Source organism: Eleginops maclovinus, chromosome 15 (assembly GCF_036324505.1).
Source record: "Eleginops maclovinus isolate JMC-PN-2008 ecotype Puerto Natales chromosome 15, JC_Emac_rtc_rv5, whole genome shotgun sequence".
In the NCBI taxonomy this organism is placed as follows: domain Eukaryota; kingdom Metazoa; phylum Chordata; class Actinopteri; order Perciformes; family Eleginopidae; genus Eleginops; species Eleginops maclovinus.
Window position 1 is genome coordinate 12,531,027 of NC_086363.1, and position 21,335 is coordinate 12,552,361.

General features: G+C 40.9%; 2 protein-coding genes across 2 annotated transcripts in view; both read right to left on the reverse strand.

Annotated features, from left to right (window-relative positions):
- stx7l (syntaxin 7-like) overlaps positions 1-21,335 on the reverse strand; it is a 235,768-nt gene that overhangs the window by 129,975 nt on the left and 84,458 nt on the right. The window lies entirely within an intron of this gene.
- Positions 1,440-10,623, reverse strand: dll4 (delta-like 4 (Drosophila)). Its single transcript, XM_063902733.1, has 11 exons — positions 10,206-10,623; positions 9,805-10,065; positions 9,415-9,472; positions 8,514-8,777; positions 6,529-6,589; positions 5,295-5,425; positions 4,946-5,115; positions 4,635-4,854; positions 3,485-4,220; positions 3,063-3,171; positions 1,440-2,596 (listed from the first exon to the last, which is right to left on the reverse strand). Exons 1-11 carry the CDS (start codon positions 10,257-10,259, stop codon positions 2,591-2,593), a joined length of 2,070 nt encoding a protein of 689 aa, XP_063758803.1. The 5' UTR covers positions 10,260-10,623; the 3' UTR covers positions 1,440-2,590.

The window sequence follows — 21,335 nt, forward strand, 5'->3', positions numbered from 1 at the left end:
AAAGGAACTCTAAGTACTATGTAATACCAAAGCATGATGGGCTTTATATGGATGATTTAACACAACGATAACATGTATGTTTTTTTTTTTTTTGCAGTGCCGGAAGAAACCCTTTTCCAAATGTCTTCTTTTTTTTTTACACAGACAAGCCCTTAGATGAGGATGCCTAGGTCAACAGGCTAACAGGATGTGTGTGATGGAAAAGCCATCCAGATTCTCTGCCGAGTGTTGATTGCTGATGATTAGGGGGTGTTGACTGTCGCAGGATTTCTGTTAATTGGAGGCAGGAGAGGTTTGCATTTGATAATGAGGATGACACATTGCCTAAAAATGTATTTTCAGACACACTGGATCTAGCTCTGGGAAATATGGAGAAAATACAATATCAAAGTATTTCTGATGCAACACCTCGCTATATCGACATTGTACCAATAATGTATGGCTAATAACACATATTAAAACAATTACATTTTTGATAATAATGTGTAATTTGGTTATGATTAGCTTAAAGGTAAATAATACTGCTCGAACAGTTAAGATCAGAAAATGACCAGCTTTTGAAGCCAGGAAAAGACATTTGTTTCAAATATAAAAAGCTAAGACAAAAATGAATCTAATGTAAGTATTCTATAATCATATCGATATATTGCCCACCCCTAAGTTGAACAAAGTCTTAGCACAGATCCATGCGTGACATCACTTAAACGTCAGAGGATGGTGGAATATGAAGCATATGGCTCTGATATAAGTGTATTTTCCCCCAAAATCTTTTTATTTACGTTGATCCCGAGCCCCATCCTCAGTTTTGTCTGCAGAAGTGGGTGGTACAAAACCGGGGGGCATTGAAATATTGCTCTGAACCCTGGAGGGGACGCCGGCAGTTGGGGAGCCTGTAAGTGCTTGAGTGTGGTATTTTTTATGGGAGGAGGTCTGTGTCATGCACACGGGGTGAGAGGCCTGGCATATGCTGCTGTTTTTATGGTACTACAGACCCCCCCCACACGGCATCTGTTTGGCTGGCTGTGTGTGTGCGCGGACACGTGTGTTCGAGCATTACGAGGGTTGCATGGTTTGGGGGGGGGGGGGGGGGGTGTGTGTTCCCCTTTGCCCTGCGCCTGGCTTTGTTTCGCCATTTCCAGCTTGAGGGGGTGGTATCCCTGGAAACGGATTTGAATTTCAAGCCAATTTAGGGCCGGAGAGAGACCGAGGGGTGGGAGAGCGGGGGTGGCAGCCAAAGGCGTTTCCAGGAATGACTCGAAGTACTAATGCTACAGTCAGAGGGCTTCATGTTTTATAGCTAATGTCCGAAACACTAAATATGATGCGAGCAGCCGGATTTCATATTCATAAGCCTGTTCACATTTTTGACGGTTTGATTAAGCAATATGGGTATGAGCAATCTTACCTAAATAAAAAGAAATACAAGACACATTCGAACATCATTTGTACTCAATTTCATTGTTTAAAAACACCTCAAAAATAATTTCCTTTTCCACTTACTGACATCAAATCAAAAACAGTTTTCAAGAAGTTTTATTCTTCAGAAGTTTGGTCCTTATAAATATGCATTATATACAAAATAATATTATAAAACATATAAAGAGCAGTGTGTCATATTTAAATTAAACTCTGGAAATAATCATTTAAAAAAATTACATTATTGGTTCTGTATTTTTGAAATTTGTTATAGGCAGGCAGTGGTGTGACAGTCGTTGTTCTCCTTGTTTGAGTCTCTTTTCTTTCTCAGGTGGGTTGCATAAAAAGCTATGCAAACTTTTCCTTTCTCTTGGATCTTGCTGGCACAGCACTGACTATTGCGCTCCTGTGGTTTTCTCTTCAAATCCCCGTTGATTAGACACTATTTCCCCCCCAATTTTATTTCGTAGTGCAAATGATCCAAGGACAGACAAGGGCACAAATTGAGCGTTCAAACCCCCTCTTTTTTTTTTAAGGCTTCTAGTGAATTTGGGCTGCATACAATCTTCACCGCTGCATGGGAAAAGTCCTTTTTCACGTGATTGACAGTTGAAGATTAGTTTCAGACATTCATAACTCTCAGAGTTTGTGAGGTTGGATTGTGACAGCGGGTGAGTTCACTCGACCCTGAGTCTTGCATAGCAGGCGAAGCTGGCAGGAGTGAGTGTGTGTAAGGGGGGGAGGGAGGATTTGAAGGGGGTCAAATCTTAGGCACCTTTTCTTTACTGATTGGTTGGCTGTCAAAGTCATCATGATTATCACACAAGGCCCGGGGTCGGATCAGGGAGCAGTGAGCCACCTTGGCCTCCAGGATGGCCGAGATTATAAATTAATATTTCGCTGATGCTCTTCACACCTTGAGTAGTCAGTCTTTTTATTCGAGAGAGGTCCTTCACTGTACATGTTTTGCATACAAACACTCGGTCGACATAAAGTTTCTCAGTTCTGAGAGGTTTCTGCCCTCTCCAGTTCTCAAGTGTTCCAGAGCAGCAGTGGACATCTAAAACAATCTCCAGTCTCTTCTCAGCATTTGTAAACAATCCAGAATATTCTTTTTAATTCTGCCTCGATTGTGTCTTTCTCCTCGTTCCCTTGTGTTCAGACCCCTCACAGTTTATACCTTTAGGGGAAAAAAAGAGATTTATTTAGAGCAACGAAATAACCCGATAATACTTCTCAAAGCACCTTTTCAACTTTACAGGTCATGTGCTCTGGTGTCAACCTTATATTTTCCTTGGACATCTTGTAAATTCCACAAAAAAATGGCCCAAGCAGTTAAGCATAGCACCTTTGAGACCGAGCAGAGCCAAACATGTGTAAGGAATCATTATAAGTTCAGACTTTAGGTCATCACATGGCCAAGATAAAGAATCGCCAGTTTAATTTACAGAAACCAATAATGCATTTGAAGGCCTCCCTCTCCCCAGCTTAGGACCAAATACCCAGAATCCACCCCTTCTACAGTATCCGCCGTCACAAATGTTGTTGCAACAGTGAGGGATGGTGCACTCGGGACGACGTGATGCATTTCAAATGGAATATTTTCGGAAATGCTGATGAAGATGTTGGTTTTTTTCTTGGCTTACCTCGGTCGCTATGACGCACTCCTTCCTCTCCTCCGCTATAACGAATACCGACTGGTACATGGAGTCTCTTGAGGAACATATCGTTGATATCCTACACTCTGGCTTTTCACTGCAAACACAAATCAAAAATCTGTGTTAACGCAAACTAGAAGCACATGCCAGAGCTATGTAGAGGAGGCACAAAGCTATTGTCTGAAACGCATGTATAAACTGTATGTGTTTACAAGTGTGAAAATAACTTCGGGGCTTTTTGTTGGGTTCAAACAGCAGTGCGTGAGAGCACCCATTAACAGTCATTTAGACTCAGCAGGGCTGCAAATATACACCGCTGTATGAACACAATAAAAAGACCTATGGAAATATCACACTATATTAAAACTCATTACAGTTTACTACAGCAGTGTAAAGAGGGTTTCTCTTACCTGTACATTCTACTCAAGGGCATTTTGTCTTCTAAACATTTCACATAAATAAGACTTTTATCCTCTTGCGACTTTTCATCCTTGAACTCTTTCGATTTAGAGTTGTAAGAGTCCAAGTGATAGTTTTTATGGATAAAGTTTGATTTCTCCGATTCGCAGTCCACTTCCAGGCTCCTCTTCTGGTTGTTATTCTTCAGCTGGCACTCTGGGATCAGGTTGTGTTTCTGACCGTTGGACAAGTTGTTCATAGTCTCTGTGTCCGCCCGCTCTCTCTGGGCCAGCCTGTGGATGTGCCTCAAAGCCAGGCCCACCATGCACAGCAGCACCAGCAGCGCCACCAGCCCCACGGCCAGAGACACGGCCGCCCACTGGAAGCCGTCCTGACTATCTCCCTCAGTCACCGGGGAGGTGACTGCAAAGAACTCGCAGCGGGGCCCGGTGAACCCTGACAGGCAATTGCAGGTTGCTGGAGGCTTTCCTGGCCCGCCGCCGCCTGTGCAAAGTCCTCCGTTGAGGCAGGGTCGTAGGGAGCACTCATCCAGGATTCTCTCGCAGTTACGGCCTCCATAGCCCACAGGACAGGTGCAAGTGTAGTCGTTGATGCGGTCTTGGCAGGTGCCGCTGTTGATGCAGGGGTTCCCGGCACACTCGTTGATGTTGATCTCGCAACGCTGGCCGATGAATCCCGCACGACAGCTACACACACGCATGCCACCATGGATCAGACACAGCCCACCTACAGAAGAAGAAAGCAGAGGTTACTATCAACACAGAATATTGGTTAGAAAGAACACAAAACTTTCCCATTAGGGCCCTTCAGTTCCCATGAGGGCCCTTCAGTTCACACAACTCAATCAAATCCACAGTGTGACCGTGTATTGTTCTCCAAACACAGAGCAATCTCATAGTTTACAAGAAGACAGAAATCGAGCCATGCTGGATATTTGTCCCCCCTTTCATCAACAACCTCAGCGAGACGTGGCGACATTTACAAGCTGCTGCTCTGAGCTGCCGAGTGTTTATACGTAGGACAATAGACACCGAGTTCCCACCAATTCCTGTTGTTCAGCACTGCTTCTAGTTGCAGGAATTTGAAAAGGGGGGGAGAGAAAGAGCGAGGGGAAGTTCAGACAGGGGAGGAAGACTGTACCATTAGCGCAGGGAAGCGACGTGCACTTGTCCACTCTCTTCTCGCAGTTGAGTCCGGTGTAGCCGCGGGGACACTCGCACTTGTAGCTTCGGCCATTGTCAGTCTCCCAGCAAAAGCCACTGTGGAAACACGGGGAGTCTGCACACGTCAGCAGGCTGTGCTCACAGTGGGAACCCTCGAAACCTTGGGGACACGTGCACATGTAGCCACTTTCTAAATTCTGTCGAGAAAAGAAAGGAAAGGTTAAGCGTACAGTTAAATATAAATGAAAGGGTTAACATCACAATATATTGTATTTGTTTCCCACTCACTGTGCATAATGCTCCGTTCCTGCAGGGGTTGCTATCACACTCCTGCATCTCCAGCTCACAGTTGACCCCTGTGAATCCTGGCAGGCAGGTACACGTATAGCTGCCCTGTCCCGTGTTCATACAGGTGGCGCCATTCACACAGGGATGGTGATGGGTGCAGAAGTTCAGGTCTAGGGAAGGGGGGAGAGAAGAGTTTTTGTTTACAAGGAGTCAAAAAAAATAAAAATGTTTCCAAAGCTTTGGATGCACTCCAGAAGAAACCTAATTTACTAATGCGTTTATTCAAATGAAAACAGTCCCCAATTAATATGATAATGTCAGCAGCAGTGGTCCACGTTGTCTGGTGTACCTTGGTCACATAATAGGCCTCCCCAGCCCTCCTGACAGTTGCACTGCCATGGCAGCTGGCAGGTGCCGTGCTTACAGGCCGGGTACTTCTTACACTCGTCACAGAACGTGCCCTGCCAGCCTTCTCTGCATCTGCAAAATGACAAAATATGCTTTCATTAATAACCTATTAATCATAAAGTAGATTCTATAATCGCAATGAATACCGGATCTTAAACTGCCAATTGTGATTCTAGTTAAACAAGTGAACAGTCGAGTTAGAAGAAGCATGATTCTTCATAGCGCTGTCATGGAGTAGCTGGAGATAGCATTAAGACAATCAATCCACCAACCAGACATGAATAGCTTTACTACAGTTGGTTACAGTCATTAACGCTGCTATACATCCATCGTCTCTTATAATATGACTTTTTCCAAAGTTTTATTGTAAGTGCAGGGTACAATCATCCATTAGCATTAATAGTTTTGTTCCAGCCTCATTACAGCACATTTGTTAGTGCAAAAATGTGAACGCAAAAGCTACAGGAACGAACGGTCATGAAGGTATATGCAGTGTATTAAGAATAAAGAATAATATTACAATAGGAAAAAAGGTAAAATATTGCTTTCAAGATTTCTGGCCATTAGCCAAGAGTCTTTTTTTTTCTTGTTTCCCATGAATATCTGTTTCTCAGCACAGTTTGCAGCGAACCATGAAATTATGGGACTTAAGATGTACTTTTAAGGTTTTTTGCTGAGTGAGCATGGGTGCAGCTTTACATTGTTGGGTATCCGAAGGGTTTAACCTAAATTTGATGATGGATTTATGTCTAAAAAGAGGGCAAAATAGGATTCAGGGGGAATTTCTCACAACCAGTGTGTGAGTCGATGTGTGAATTATCCTAAGCTGGTGAGTGAGACATGGTAGTGAAAAGAAAGGAACATGGGAAGCAGAGAAACCGAGTGAGTGACACAGAGAGAAAGTGAGAGAAAATACTTTCTAGATTTTCTTTATTTAGTGAGCTTCAATATCTTATTATAAATAAATGACAGAAAAGCCCAAGAGATGACATGCCCTGCTCTGACATAATTGCAGGAGACAAAGTTGCTGATGGTAACATGACAATGGACCTTATAATAATAGATTTTTTGAGAAACTCAACCAAAGTGGATGTAGTTTGCACTGTTCCCATATGTGTTCCTTCCTACACAACAGCCAACACCTATTTCAACACTTCATAATTATTCATACTTACACACACTCGCCAGGTTTGGAGCAGTTTCCATTCCTCTCGCTGCAGCCCTCCAGACAGATAGCTAAAGCAAGGGGAAAAAGACAAAAAATACAGTCATATATAAACATAATGTTGCTCCATCTTATACTACCAGCATAACTGTGCCAGGTGATGCAACAGCAAATATTAATCACTTCTCAAAAACACCAGTAAGGAGCATTATAGGCAGCTGATATGAATATTATGGATGTAAACTAACACTGTATGAGCCTCACACTCCATAACAACCAAGGCCCCTTTCTTGAAATAGCCTCAAATTGTGACCTTACATGAAGTACACGGGGATTCAATGTATCTGAACTTTCCTTGGAAGCCTTCTTTTGATCTAAACCTGTCCTCCACACCCCCAGCTGCTATGGGTAGAGGGTTTGTTTGTCCTGTTTTAAGTGTACCGGACTGGCTGACACTGATTCGCGGGACAACATATCAGGCGACTGACGGTAAGCGGCCGGTTTAGTCCGGAGAACAGATGCTTGCTCTCAATAGCAGACAGCTGTCACTATTGTTGTTTGTGGTCTGCCAGAACCATATTTGCAGCTGCCACTACCGCGCGCCCAACAATGGAAGGGACTAAACATCGATGGCGTGTGGCGGATAATAATGCCGCGATTAACCTTGGCGCGTGCGGTCGCTCGAGCTCCTCCTATCAATGCCCGTGCACCCCTCTCAGTCTGCGGATTATGTTACCAGGCACGCGCTGTACAGTACTTCATGAACAGATGTGCTTTTTTAAAAAACACAAAATCTCAGTAATATTTGAATGTGACGTCTTTTTAGACACAACTTGCAACAAAACCTCAGGTAAATGCACACCTGTGAAATCTAATTTAAATGTCAATAAGGAAGTAAGCTAGGAAATGACCCTCCACAGCTGGACCACTTTTTGACCACTACTGCTTGCATATGCTTGTTTAAACTGTACAATGTGCTTTACTGTGCTTAAAAACTATGTTTCTATGACTTCCTAAAGGAATACATGCCCAGGCTTGTTTCAATTGATGTATGGGAGTGTGATTGAGAGGGGAAATTATAGTGTCTGAAAGATGCCCAATCCATCTTTCTCATGTATATTTTCTGTAGTCATTGATGATTGATGTGTCTGTAATTGCAACACGTGAGTCCATCTGGTTAAAATTTGGCGCCACAGTCAAAATAGCACATGCCAATTTCTCTTTCACCACTGAATGACACGGATGACAGATCCGCTGTCACCCATGTGGCCACACATCCAGCACATGGTAACTATTACTCTCACAGTGCCTCCTTCCAATCCACTCTTTGATTAATTTGTTTTGATGAAAAGGGCCCTTGGTATTGTGGAGCCAAATGGCATCAGGCCTCCTCCCCATTCAGAGCTGTGTTGCTCTATGATTTGGCCAAGTGGGTTAGCACAAGTACAATGTGCCTGTTGTCATGCAAAGCTGTCTATCCCTCAGCCCATATTCAATGAGTATTCACAAACCCACAGCCAATTACATATCAGAATTATATAACTGCAAATTATATAAGGCATACTACACCAAAATTGCCTGTCAGGCTTCCCAGATATCATTACGTCATATCTTGTTATAGCACTCAGCATCTTGTGGCCTTAATGATGATGACCTTGGGGTTATCGTATAGCTTAATAACTACTGGTGTCTGTATCTGGTGCACGCTCACACATCTTTTTTCTCTCCAGGGCCAAAGCCATGACGATGAAGGGCAAAGGTCAAACCCAATGAGGAAACCTTGCTGAAAACAACTCTTTTAAGGTAAGGACAGGTTGAAACCGATCTCACTTTAAGTCATTTGCAAACATCTGGAAGACCTTCTTGTGTTCAGTAAAATACACCGAAACAGGCTCCGAGCAACGATGAACAACAAAACTCTGGTGTCAACTGACATTAAATAAAGCAAGCCCAGACTGCAGATATACAGTAAATCATATGTTGTTGATTGCTTACGTTCTTCGCAGTATTTCCCCTTCCAGCCCGGCAGACAGGATAACTGCCCGTCGCGGTTGCAGGTGTAGTGTCCAAATCGGTCGTCCCTGGGCGCGCATTTTTTGGAACAACTTTCTCCATAGTAACTTTCATTGCAGATGAATCTGTAGGAATATCTCAGCTCAGTCTGCTCTACAGTCTGCGTGTCTTGAGACCAATCTGTTCCTACTCCCAGTTGTCTTTGGATGGCAATAAAGCTTATCAAGAATTCAGGGTTGCTGGTATCTGAAGAGGGGGAAAAAAAAGAAGAAAGTCAGGATAACTGTAGGGTGGTAAAAACCTGTTTAATTCTTGGAAGGATTGTGGTTTTATGTCAAGAACTGCCTCATAAATAGCTTCTGGGTTCAAAAGTCATCCGCTTTCGCTTTTATAATCTGCCCAGTACCAAGCTGCATCCCTTATCAAATCCCATACAGCTTAGATGAAAGATAAACTCAGGTTGAAATTTCCTCTTTCTTTCCGTCAGCAAAAACATTCCCAGGCTCAGTCCCCTCTTCCAAAGGGCGGAACAGAGTAAGGTGTAAAATACAGGAAGATGTAGTCAGGGGTTTTTGGCAGGGACTGCATATTCTCACCAAAGCCCACAGCTCTTTCCCACGACCAAAATAAACCAGAGGAAGTTCAATTGTATTGGGTATAAGAATGAAAAAGGTGTTCTGAAGTTCATAACAAAGGAGTGAATAGGCATCAAAATGTGTGAAATTATGAACAATTAACGGGACATGGCGAGGGAAACGCTGAATGACTGAGATGTATTTAATAGTTGTGAATGTATTTCTGCAAACATGGTAAACTATAGAGGGACTCGTGTTAAATGTACTGACAGAGCTCCCTCCTGTGGTTAAAAAAACGTTGCACTTACCTACAGGTAGATTTCCATAAGGTGAATGCCAGGCTTCAATTATTAATGAAAACGACCCCTAAGGAGAAAACACATGCAGATGATTAATATCCATTCTAGTTTCTTTATTACTTTCTTTAAGCAAAAATATCTAAAAATGTCAAAATAAATACTTTTAAAATATATATTCTGTTTCATAGATATTTGCTGCAATGATGATTGCATTACTTTTTGTATTTTGAAATAAACCATTGGCAGCCAAATCTGTTTGTCAACAGTGTTACCTAATAAATGGATTACATTTTCTGACCAATAACTGGTGCGCTGCCAAAATGCAAGGCAGCTACCTGAAACAACATAAAGGCGCTCGCTGTAATAAAAACTAATACAATGCAATCTTCAGGCTCTTACCGGCCATCCAAAGGTGAACGGTATCTGAATCGGTTTAGGTAAAGTGCCACTGTCCTTGGCGCTGAAAGAGTTTGTCCCCAGCACCGCTGTCATTGTACTTCCAAAGATGCAGTCACCTGGCGAGACCACAGCCTGATAGTTCTTCAAGCAAATTCTGAAATAAGTCCTGCAGTTGGGTTTGCATGCATTCCCGTTTGCCAGCAAACCTCTGTGGTTTTTAAATTCGTGCAGATCGAGCTCAAAAACACCGGATCCAAATACCTAAAAGAGAAGAGAATATGATTTAAGGAACAAGGTTGGTGCGATTAGATATTGCTTATTCTTTTAAAAATAAATGAAAAAAGTGGCTCTCCATGTGTTAACGCCGAGAAGCTCTGGAGATGTTTTATCCTCCTTCATACCTGTGATATCAACGTGGTGCTGAATGCGATGGTAAAGGTGAACCAGGCTGCCATCCTTCTCGCTTCTCCAGGTCAGCCGCGTCACCAGCCAATAAAGCAGCAAAACCTTCCTATTCCAAAGTATTTACACCAAGGTAAACAAATGGAAAAATTCAAATCTAAAACACGTATAAATCCTTCTTCACTCCCAGGGAGTTCTCCTGTAGCTCCTTGTTGGCGTGCGTCAAAAGCGTCCAGAGAAAGCGTTTCCAAGTTATCCAAAGGTGAGGGAAGAGCAAATATCCACACAGCCGTGCTTCTTTCTGTCAGCAGGCGTCCCCTCTTCGCATGGTACTGTACTCCACAATGGTCCCTCCGCTGTGCGCTTGTTTTGGTGCTGAACTTGGGTGCGTCAGTGCGCCACGGATGTTCACCACTCGTCTTATTACTCGTGAATGAACCTTAGTGTGTCCCCTCCCCGATATATAGACTTGCACTGCGCTGCTCATTACATAAACTGTCAATCACTCCACAAGCCACCGCCCACTCCACATATTCAACCCCCTTCCCTTCCAACCCAACAACAATTATCCAGATTTAATACCCACTGGCACTGCGCTGACTGACCACCATGGTTACTGGGCGGTTATTAACAAGCCCCTAACATCTGTTGACGTATTTTTAGCGCACAATGCGCCAGGATGCACATTTGCACATCACGGACAGTGGATGAGGACAATGAAGGGGAGCCGAAACTTCGAGAATAGAAAGCAGGAATTCAATTATTGTCTTCCTCCTCGCACCCTTTTGCTCTTAGTTCCACTCAATTGAACGCGTAATTGGCCCTCACACTGCAGTGTAGTGCGCACTATTTCCTATCAGACCCTTCACTCTCTGGGGTCGTAGTGACTCTTCCCCGGGCTTTATCACACACTATACTAGAAATCCAAAGTAACATATCTCTAGATTGTGTTTTAATTGCTGTTTATGCTGAAAACACTTTCTTCTTCTATATATCTTTGGACATTTAGAAGCAAAAAACAGACCCCAAGCCTTAACCAATTACACTGTGCTGGCCTGATATACTTATATATATTATATTTATTTATTTATTAAATAAACCTAACATTTTTTTTTGGGTACACTAATAAATGAACAATAATAGGATTGCAAACGTTTCCTTTTACGCACCTCCTACGTTGTGTCCAGCCTCACGTTTCTTTTTCACTGACATGTTTTTCTGTGTGTTTTATCTTGTTGGCGCGTGCCCCTTCATGCCCACCCATGCGTTTTACGGTTTAGAGGCAGCGTGCCTCCCATTGTTGCGGCGCGTGTCCCTCTCTCGCCCTCATGCGGGTGTAATGTGCGGGACTTGAGACACAACTATTCAGCTGTATGCAAATGATCTCTCTCTCTCTCTCTCTCTCTCTCTCTCTCTCTCTCTCTCTCTCTCTCTCTCTCTCCCCCCCTCTCCCTCTCTCTCTCATACACACCCACACAATCACGTAGATCTGTAAACTCGGTTTATTCACCCCCTTGGCCTTTTACAGCTAATAGCAATGACATGGGGCGTGTGCAGCGAGGTTCCCTGGATTGAGATAAAAGATTTAATTTGGCGGCCGAAATTGACAATGGTGATGCAACCAACTAATAAACGAACAACGTATCCCTTCATGAATCGGTTGGCCATGATGGAGATAACTTTACACCCTCTTAAATATTATATAAGGATATTAAGGCTACTAAAATACAACCAATTATTCATAAAGTCATGTTGATTAACCCAGAAGAGCCCAAAAGAAAGTAGTCCCTAAAGCAATAGAAATATGACAAATTAAATGACATACATGCTGTTGTTAGGGCTTTAAATTGCAAGAATATTTACTTGATTTTTTCCCCCTTTTATACATGGGCTGTTTTTGATAGTCTGATTGGATGTATTTGTTATTCGATCGCCCGTGTCTCTCATTTACCATCTGGTGGGAGACTGGCAGCACTGTTTTCTGTCGTCTGTTCGCGGAGGGGACCAGCCAATTTCCTCCAACCTGTTCATCTAAATTCTGTTTGGCATCAGTGCGTTTGTGAAAAAAGACACTACAGTAATCCTGTAATAACATGCAGAAGGATGTGTTATTTCCCATGTTGTGGAAAGTGGGAATATCACGAGGCAACACTTTTGGTCCACAATTCTGCCACATGAAGAAGATACAGTAGGCTTCTGTGGAATATGATAATAAGGTCACTGGAGACATTGTTAAATACCAAAACATTGAGAATTACTGTGCTTCTTTTATGAGGGTTATGAACATTCTCATGTTATATTTTATGGTATTATACCCAAAACGTTGTAGACAAACTCATAGTTTTATTCAGATGTGAATACCAATCTTTCATTTTGCCCAACTGCTAATGTGTCATTAAATATTTAGTGGTTTGAATTTTACAAATGTGCAAGTTGTGATTTTGAATCTATTAAAATAGAAAGCAAGTTTTCACAGACATGCAGAATATTTCACATTCCCTCCTTATAAAATCTAGGGATAAATCATACAACGCTTAGAACGTTGATGTTAAAGTTATTTTAAAAAATAGTTATCATACTTTTTTGTGAGTGATTTTCCCTTTGAACTCTGCGTGACCCAGAACGTTTGCATTTCATCTGTTGTTTTCTTATGGTAGCTGTGCTCTGCCGAGAGTGAAAATGGAAAGCATCTATATTTAATCAGTGTTTATACGAGGCCCCGCATAGTGAATTGGTTGAATGCTTGTCATATTGACACACCTGTTGTGTCTCCAGTGGGTCCACAGAGACACAATGGCATTGTGTGACCGCTTGTCATGCAGCTTCTCCCTGTGTCTATATGCACTCGGCTGCTAATTCTGTTACTTGTTGACATTACAATTATTGTGATTCTTTGTGATTTAATGAAATGAGAGCCCAGACTGAACACAGAATCTTTGTGTTGATACTCTTCATAGAATAAACTGAACTCATTGGCACATTATGTCTGTCTGCCAAACAGCAATGTTACTCATCTGCACTAACCTGTTTGTTTTTTACTGATTTGCGATTGCCCTCATTTTTGCATCGCCTGCCAGTTATGTTTTCTAATGGTGATATTATCTTGTTTTATAGCCATATGTCTCCAGACCAGCTGCCTACTAAAGTGCCATAAAAAGGTGACAATTGCCATTTATAGTAGGTTGGACAGGTGAGCATAGCTGATAACACACAACACTCTTCACTACGATGAGTCTGGGATGATATGTGAGCCGTATGTTCTTTTCCACACCGCTAAAGAAAACCAGACACACCGGCTATATACTTTGTCATAATGCTGTCAATGTCAGATGGTCTCGGCTTTTATTATACTGCTTGCACTGAGCACACATACTGATTTACCTTAATGGCCCTGTTCATTCTAAGAGAACTATCTATTAAATCAAAAATATATAAAATAGTTACAGGTGAAGTACTATATAATCCTTTGAATAAAGAATGAAGAACAAAAGCAAGAACACTTTATATCACAGTTTGGGGATTGCATTTTTACTCCACTAAAGGGTCTATAGAATCATAATTCACAGTTATATATATATATAAAAAGATGAAAACTACTAAGTAACAGCAGGGCAAGATAAAACAAAATCCCATCAAACTGCTGAAACTATTAGAGCAGGTCAAAATAACACTGCTTTCACATAATCTGTACTTGTGCCACACTATGCCGTCAATAGTTTACATTAGCTATTTTTTGTGTTACTCTACTGTACAGGCTTTTATAGTTTGTTTATTGGACTAAAGGCAGAGTTGTTTACTGGCTGAATATGAGCCCACTGCTAGCTGTTAACTAGGGTTCATTCAGAAGAGGATGATTTAAAAAAAAAACACAAGGCTTTTTTTATTTTCTGTCAATTTTGATTTAATCCAAAAACCCGGCTTTGAAAAAGTACTAAGAAGCTATATTGAGAAGTTCTTCATATCACACTTGTATGACCTCCTCGCCTCAAGAGGTACAAGTGGTGTTACAAAACATGACAGGACAGGGCTAGTCAGTTAGCATTTTTATTCCAGAAGATATCTTTGCATGACATACAAAAAACCTCAACAATGTTACCACTTCACATTCTGTTGATATCGTTTAAGATTAAAATTCTGGCCATATCTTACACATAGTTCCTTTAAACACATGTCGCATGATATATACAGGCAGAGCTACAGGGAGCGCTTATAGCTGTCAACAAATGTTTTCTGCGGTTTTATTTATAACATGCCTTGCTGAAAAGCATTGGATTGTTACAAGCTTATGCAATGCCAGGCAGCAACTGGAGTCGACAACAAGCCAACTGCTCTCATACCGAGGCTGTTTGGACCCTTTCACTAAACCACAAGCTGCATATATTGAGATGTCGCATCAAAGCTCTTTGCTTTCCAGCAACACAGCGGGATGGGACTGACTAGACTTCAGTTCAAGTCTTCATCCCAAAGCTTTGATGTCTGCATGTGTGTGAAACATGTTTGTGGAAGACGAATAAAGCATCTTGTTTCATGTCTCCTCCGCTTCCCCTCGCCTCGCAATCCTCAGACAGAAAACCTGCGACTTTGCAGTTCCACTCCAGATTGTTCCTTCTGCTTGACGGAGGCCTTTCTGATTGTTTGTGGTATTGAGCAAAGAAAGCCACAGTTCCTGTTCTCACCATTCTTGCCATCTCTCATGAATAAACCGTGATTATCTGAGAAGGATGTGTAAACAGGTCGATTGGACAGCGAGCAGACATGAGAATATCTATTGTTGTCGATGGAATGTGGAAAATGGTGCTCTATAAAATATGAAACAAGAATGCCTCCATGACGTCTGACTTTCTGTTTTATCACTTGCTTCTCATGAGTCATCTTAAAAGAAGAGTGAAAGCTTATAAATCTGAACACATCTTTAACAGACCTTAAATTAAATAACAAACTTTAGGACAAGAATGCTTTCTGATATGGCGATGATGTTCATTGTCAAGCCAAGTCAATATACATTATTTAACCAAATTAACAAATTTAATTCCAAGGGTATACAGTCTGTACAGCATACTACAACCTTTAATTCTTAAACCCAAGGAAAAAGTAACACTCACGTATCCCAGTTGAGCCGAAAGACTATATTTAGTATAACAAGGAAAATACCATACCATTTGCTCTGATTGGTCCAAAGTACATTTATACATATATATATTATAAATATACTTTACTTACTACTTCATAATGGTACGACTTCAATAATTTTAGATCACACAAACAATCACATTTTTTCAATAGTTTTACACCACATACTAAATGTGTGCTTTGCTTATACTCCTATGACTTCACAGACCCAAAATGATATTGCACCTGGTCGTTTCTGAGAAACTCCAATTGTCATACTATATGTAATCTTTGTAGTTAGACCAGTTTTAAACTTTACTTCAGATTTGTTCTTAGGCAAGCCCTGAGAACACCTCCACCAAAGAAAATCCAAACTCTGTGTTGGGCACAGATAAGTCAAAGGTTAAACCATGGACGTGGGTTCGATTCCCAGCCCGAGCAGACAACATGTCGATGTGTACTTGGGCAAGATACTTAACCCTGAGTTGCTCTCGATGGCATGGCCAATAGTGTACGGATGTGTATGAATGTTAATTCCTAGTGCAAGGCTCTGTATGAATGGGGGTGAATGAGTTGTAGTATGTAAAGACCTTTGAGGGGTATAAGTACAGTCCATTTACCATTTAGTATTTAAATGTGGCCAATACAGGGCCTGTATAATCATCTGACGTTATAATACCGATACCTAAAAACATAACTCTACAAATGTTTCTCTGCAACAAAGATTGCTAGTTCTAACTCAGGTTGTCCATCTTAGTCATGCAGCATGTGACGGAAAATACATTACAGACGTCAAAGTACTACACATTTTCTAAAATCTTTTCTGTAATGTATACTGTAGCTTAGTTCTATAAACACCAACTATTTTTCATGACCACATAAAGCCATATGTTCAGTTTCAGGCTTTTAGAGCATGCAGATAGTGAGGAAAAGAACACAACGGATTCTGCTGTTGTCAGATAACACATGGATTCATTTACAGCCTGAAATGTTTTTACATGTTTTATCGCAGACATGACTTTGACGCATGTTATGGAAAGGTAACAGAAGCGCAGGGTGAAATACATTCAGACTTCACATAATATGACAGCAGACAGAGTAGGCGTTATACTACATATCTGTGTCGCTCATATTTATCTGATCTTGTTAAACTGGCTGGCAGGCCACCTGTTACATTGATCAGGGGGCCCTCTGGCCATATTTGCTCTCCGTAACGCAGCGTATGTTTGAAGTCCAGCTGGGCTTTATCGTTAAAAGTATTATAAAACTTGATTTAAGTGAAGGGAGGCCAATATGTTGCAGCAGATTGACAGTGATGTCGGTTGTAGGGCCCGAGGAGGACGGTAGATTTACAACCTGCTCCTAAGAGGTTCAAGTTCCCCGACGTACACCGGTCCCTCTGAGCCACACCTGAAAGAGCTCCCAGAAGGAAGTCTCGGTGACCTATATAAAAAAAGTCAGAGAAAATCAGCTTCAGAGTGGAGTCTCTCTGGATTTCTCATTTGCTGCAGGTGAAGGAAATGACCCGCTGAGGTCGAGGAGCTAAGATTTGTTGGTTTCTTTGATGAACGAATGAGGACAATTAATATTGTAAAGCGTTCTAAAACCTAAAGTGCTTTCATGTTCTGTTTGATCTGTAAAAACATGTTTCTACTTTTCTGTTTTCCGGTGCAAATGAATGAAACTCCTGCAATTTTAAATGAAGTATTCCACAAGTTAGTATTTTTATAAATACAGAAGGTTAGTTCAACCTGTCACTAAAACAATTTTCAAGTTCATTACTTCCTGACGTTTTGGCTTCACCTTAAATCTCATCCGTCTGCTTTGAAAAGGTTCACCCCCATGCTCTGTTTTGGAACTTTCTTTTTCTTTCTTTGACTTTTTGGTGTTTACTACAAACAGTAGTGCACCAGCACTGACCTGGCCTTTCCACGAGTACACTGGCAACATAAAACCAACAGGGTCTTTAGAAGTGCTGCACACTTCAGGGAAGATGCCGTTATCGTCATCAAAACTCACCTTTCCCTGAGAACACGATGAGATTTAGTTTACTGTGTTTGTTAATGCCTAAGGTGTTCTTTAAGCTTCAATAAGGGTTAGGAAAGAAGAAAAGTATTTGTCAGGCTATACATAATGGATTGGTTCTGAGTGTAACTGAAGAGGCGCTTTGCAGAATTCACTCCGTACACTAATGGGGAAAATCAAACCAGGCACAAAGCACCCATCATTGAAATGCATTTAAAAATAACTCTAACATGTTTAGGGATTTAAATAAACCTCAAATGTACCAATTGCACTCTTTTTAAAATATAAATGGATCTCTCAAAATCAGTCAGTGTACTGGGAGCATTTTGGAAACCCCCTTTAAATTGGATGCAGCATGTCTGCAAGCTAATGAAATTTAGGTTGGATTGTATTACTGGACCCATGGAAATGATTCAGATGTGAGACACGCATGCTGTGATTACTGACATGATCTCTGAGTATATAGATTGTGTAAATTTGCTGCCTTCAACAATACTTCAACACTCGTAGCCATGGAAACACAGGCTGTATAGGCTAAATATAGTGACAGCAGCTCCTGAAGTTGATAAAAGCGTTGAATATCATTCAGTGTGAACAGAGAACCTTTAATAATCATTCAGATAAGTGGAAGGCCTTACACCACTCTCTGATAATAAATGGTCAAAATGAATTTACGAACGTGTAGTCAAGACCATAATATTAGTGCGGACTCCTGCTGTAAAAACAACAGTTTTATTATGTTGTAGTGAAGAATAACACCAATCTAAGCACAGCTACTACTAAATAAATGATGTTGATTCTTTTCAACCTGCCTAAAGTGCTTGATTGTATAATTTTCAGCTTGCGAATAAATAATATATCAGTGATTTAAAAATAAAATCTAACCACCCATGAGATGAGCAGTGAGTGAGAAAATCCACTAAACAAATCCCTCCTCTGGCGTGAATGTCCCAGCGGATTGGTGCCACATACGGCAGTGTTTGGGAGTGAGAGTGAAGTGGGTGTACACAGTCTTTCCAAAGCCTAAACCACAATGAGATTAGTGTCAGTCGGCAGCATTAATCCCAAAAGTCTCCCAGCAGCAGCATCAAGCGGGGAGACTGGAGGGAGTGGGCTGTGGCGATTTAACCAAATAATGGATTAATCAGATACAGCTAGAGCAGGAGAGGTCTTTTTGCAAAATACGTAACGCAAAACAAATGACGGGATGTCTGTGATACAATAGTGTCCGATGGGGGACCTGAGTGATGTCATAGAGGTTTGGTTTAATCCTGTTTCTTTATTAGGGTAGAGTTTAAAAGGGTGTGCTGAACAATCCCATTGAAACTGAATATCCTTAACACCCAGATATTGTAGTTTTGAGATGTATGATCTTTGATTTTTAGGTGGGTCTTTTTAGGTATGACTTACGTTTTTTTGTGTGTGTTTCTGAAGGGGTACACCAATCCATACCAGATGATCGTTTCAGGGATATAATCCAATATCATTAATGAACAAGTCCAAACATTGATACATTTCATGCCTTTATTTTGAAATTCCCATTTTACATTGGTGTATCCATAGAAGCCAACGTCTTCCTCAACTTTCAAACAGTGCTTGAACACGAGATGTCTTTTGCTTTATGCTGAATAGATTGTTTCTTTTATTTAAATGTCTAGAAGAGGCCATCAAAACTTATCAAAGTCATATTTTAGTTGACTTTAGTGATTTGACACAAATGTAACTGCGTTAAATGGGCATACATTATCGTCTTATATTGACATTAGTCCCTGAAATGAATTAAATGAAAATCATATCTTGGCAGAATTTGATATATGCAATGTATAAGTTATGGGGAAACACTTAATATGAAATCGTATTGTGATGATACTTGTGATTGACACCCTAGTTGTTATGTTCCTCATCCTGTAATGATTAGTCCATTATTTGATAATGAAATTCACATAAATGCATAAGAAACTAATTTAATTCCTCAAAATTGTGATTGATTTCTTCTTCTTGGATGGAAAGACTTACCGTTTCTCTTTGTCGTAGATGCCATTAAACTAAATACCTCTGGCCTTTGAAATGTTGCTTAAAAACTGCCATTTGAATAAATGCTTTTGAGCTCTGGAGAATTTCAACCGTTACTTATTCACAATTTTCTGAATTTATTTTGGATGGCTTACTTTAAAATGAAAAAAAGTTTGCAACCCTTGTGGCCTCTATTTATTCTCTCATGTGTATTGATCTTGGCTATTATATTAGCTTTAGTTTGCTCAAGATTACCGTAAGATGTGGTTGAAACCTCAGGAAAGCCAGAAAGTGAACATTTGAGGTTAGATTGTTAACATTGGTTCATTGTCAGATTGTATGCTTATGGAAACAGCTTTTGCTAGTGTTGGTTATTACCCACAAAGAAGAAACACACCTCTCTGTTTTTTTCAGCGATAAAACCTGTTTTGCACTTTTGGCAAAGCAATAACTCTTTTGCCTCTCTGCTGCAAAAACTACCCACTGATTCCCCACCAGAGACGTCCCCCGGCTCCCGTCCCCTCCCTTCCCCTCCGACGTTGGTACGATCCAAAAGCCCGGCGGTTTGTTTGCTTGGGAAAGGAGAATATCCTCTGAGGTCAAGTCAAACAGGATGTGCTAGAGTGTGGTCCTTCGCTCCTATTGGCTCTTTGTAATAACCCTCTCAGTGGGGCTAACGCAGACATACACACAAACATGTATGGACGTGTGCACGTGTGTATGTGTCTGAAATTTCAAATGTCATGCCTAACAACCACAAACTGAGTTTAGTCAAATGCCAATCTGACAGGCTTTCCAGTTGTATTTACCTTAAAAAGAGGAGTTTGTGATTAAAGCAGCGTGCTCGGGGCAGGCTTGTTTGAATGAGACGTTGCGTTGGGAAAATGTCAAACACTAAAACTAATAAACACAAAATGCTGCAGATGAACACGCCACTTAGCGAGAGCCTGAGCGGGACAACACAATCAGGGGAATTGCTGCGTCAGCAACCGGGTTAGACTCAGTTGTCAGATATTTTCTTTCTGTGAATAAACAATCTAGGAAATGTTTGTTAACTCCAGTGTATCTAAGCAAACACGACATTTTGTTATTTTATGAAGCATCCCCTGGAGTGTCAATTTAAAAACCCAGAAATGATTTCGCCCACTTGAAGCTGAGTGTAGGAGAAAGATAGAACAAGCAAATACAAATTGTTGTTTATTTTCAGGCGACAGTGTGCTCTGTAGCTTTTGCTGCAAAGTAGTATTATCAGTGTTCGCTCTTTTAGGCCTGTTTAGATTAAATATAAGATGGTTCAGTTACACTTATTGGGTAAAAAACAAGAGACGTCATCAACCATAGTAAGAAACATTATCCAATAGTGCTTTGCCATGAGCTAAAGTGAACTTTATACTCTTCAGTTATGATAAACAACATCAATCATCTAGATTTCAAAATGCACTCAAAATGTAGTTTGAGTCACATTGCTGGACATACAAAACAACTTGGCTCACTCCTCATTGTGAAACATTTAAGTGAAATGGTTGATTGTATTTTCTTTGCAAGTCAAATTCGATCCGTGGAAAAGAAAATGAATAATTAAACTTGCATAACAACAAACAGACGGAGAGCAATCTGGAGTCCCTACAACTACTTTAATTACTCCGATGTCGTATTGTGTTTACATACACACAGAAACGGGTCTGACATGAATTGTTTATGGATGTTAACACCCATCTGACACGCCTCAGTACTTTCATCATGGAAACTGACCGACCATGGGTCATGAAAACCAACGGCGGATAAAACAACAGCTTTGGTTGAATAAGAATTACTCCATGATGTCAATGAAGTATGTGGAGGAGAATTCATAAGGACATAGGGAAAAAGAAAACAGCATGCCTCAGAGAATGCACGTAATGGTTTTTTTTAAGCAACTTTATTCATAACACACAGAAAAAATATGACAAACTCAATATTGTACAATTTAATTTGTCCAAAAC

Bases quoted from the DNA above. Each gene is read 5' to 3' on its own strand.
- dll4 (XM_063902733.1), bottom strand. From the start codon at position 10,259: ATGGCAGCCTGGTTCACCTTTACCATCGCATTCAGCACCACGTTGATA. The intron at 4,855-4,945 runs GTGAGTGGGAAA...TTTTCTCGACAG, and splicing joins GGAACGGAGCATTATGCACA to AATTTAGAAAGTGGCTACAT. The intron at 4,221-4,634 runs GTACAGTCTTCC...CTTCTTCTGTAG, and splicing joins GTCGCTTCCCTGCGCTAATG to GTGGGCTGTGTCTGATCCAT.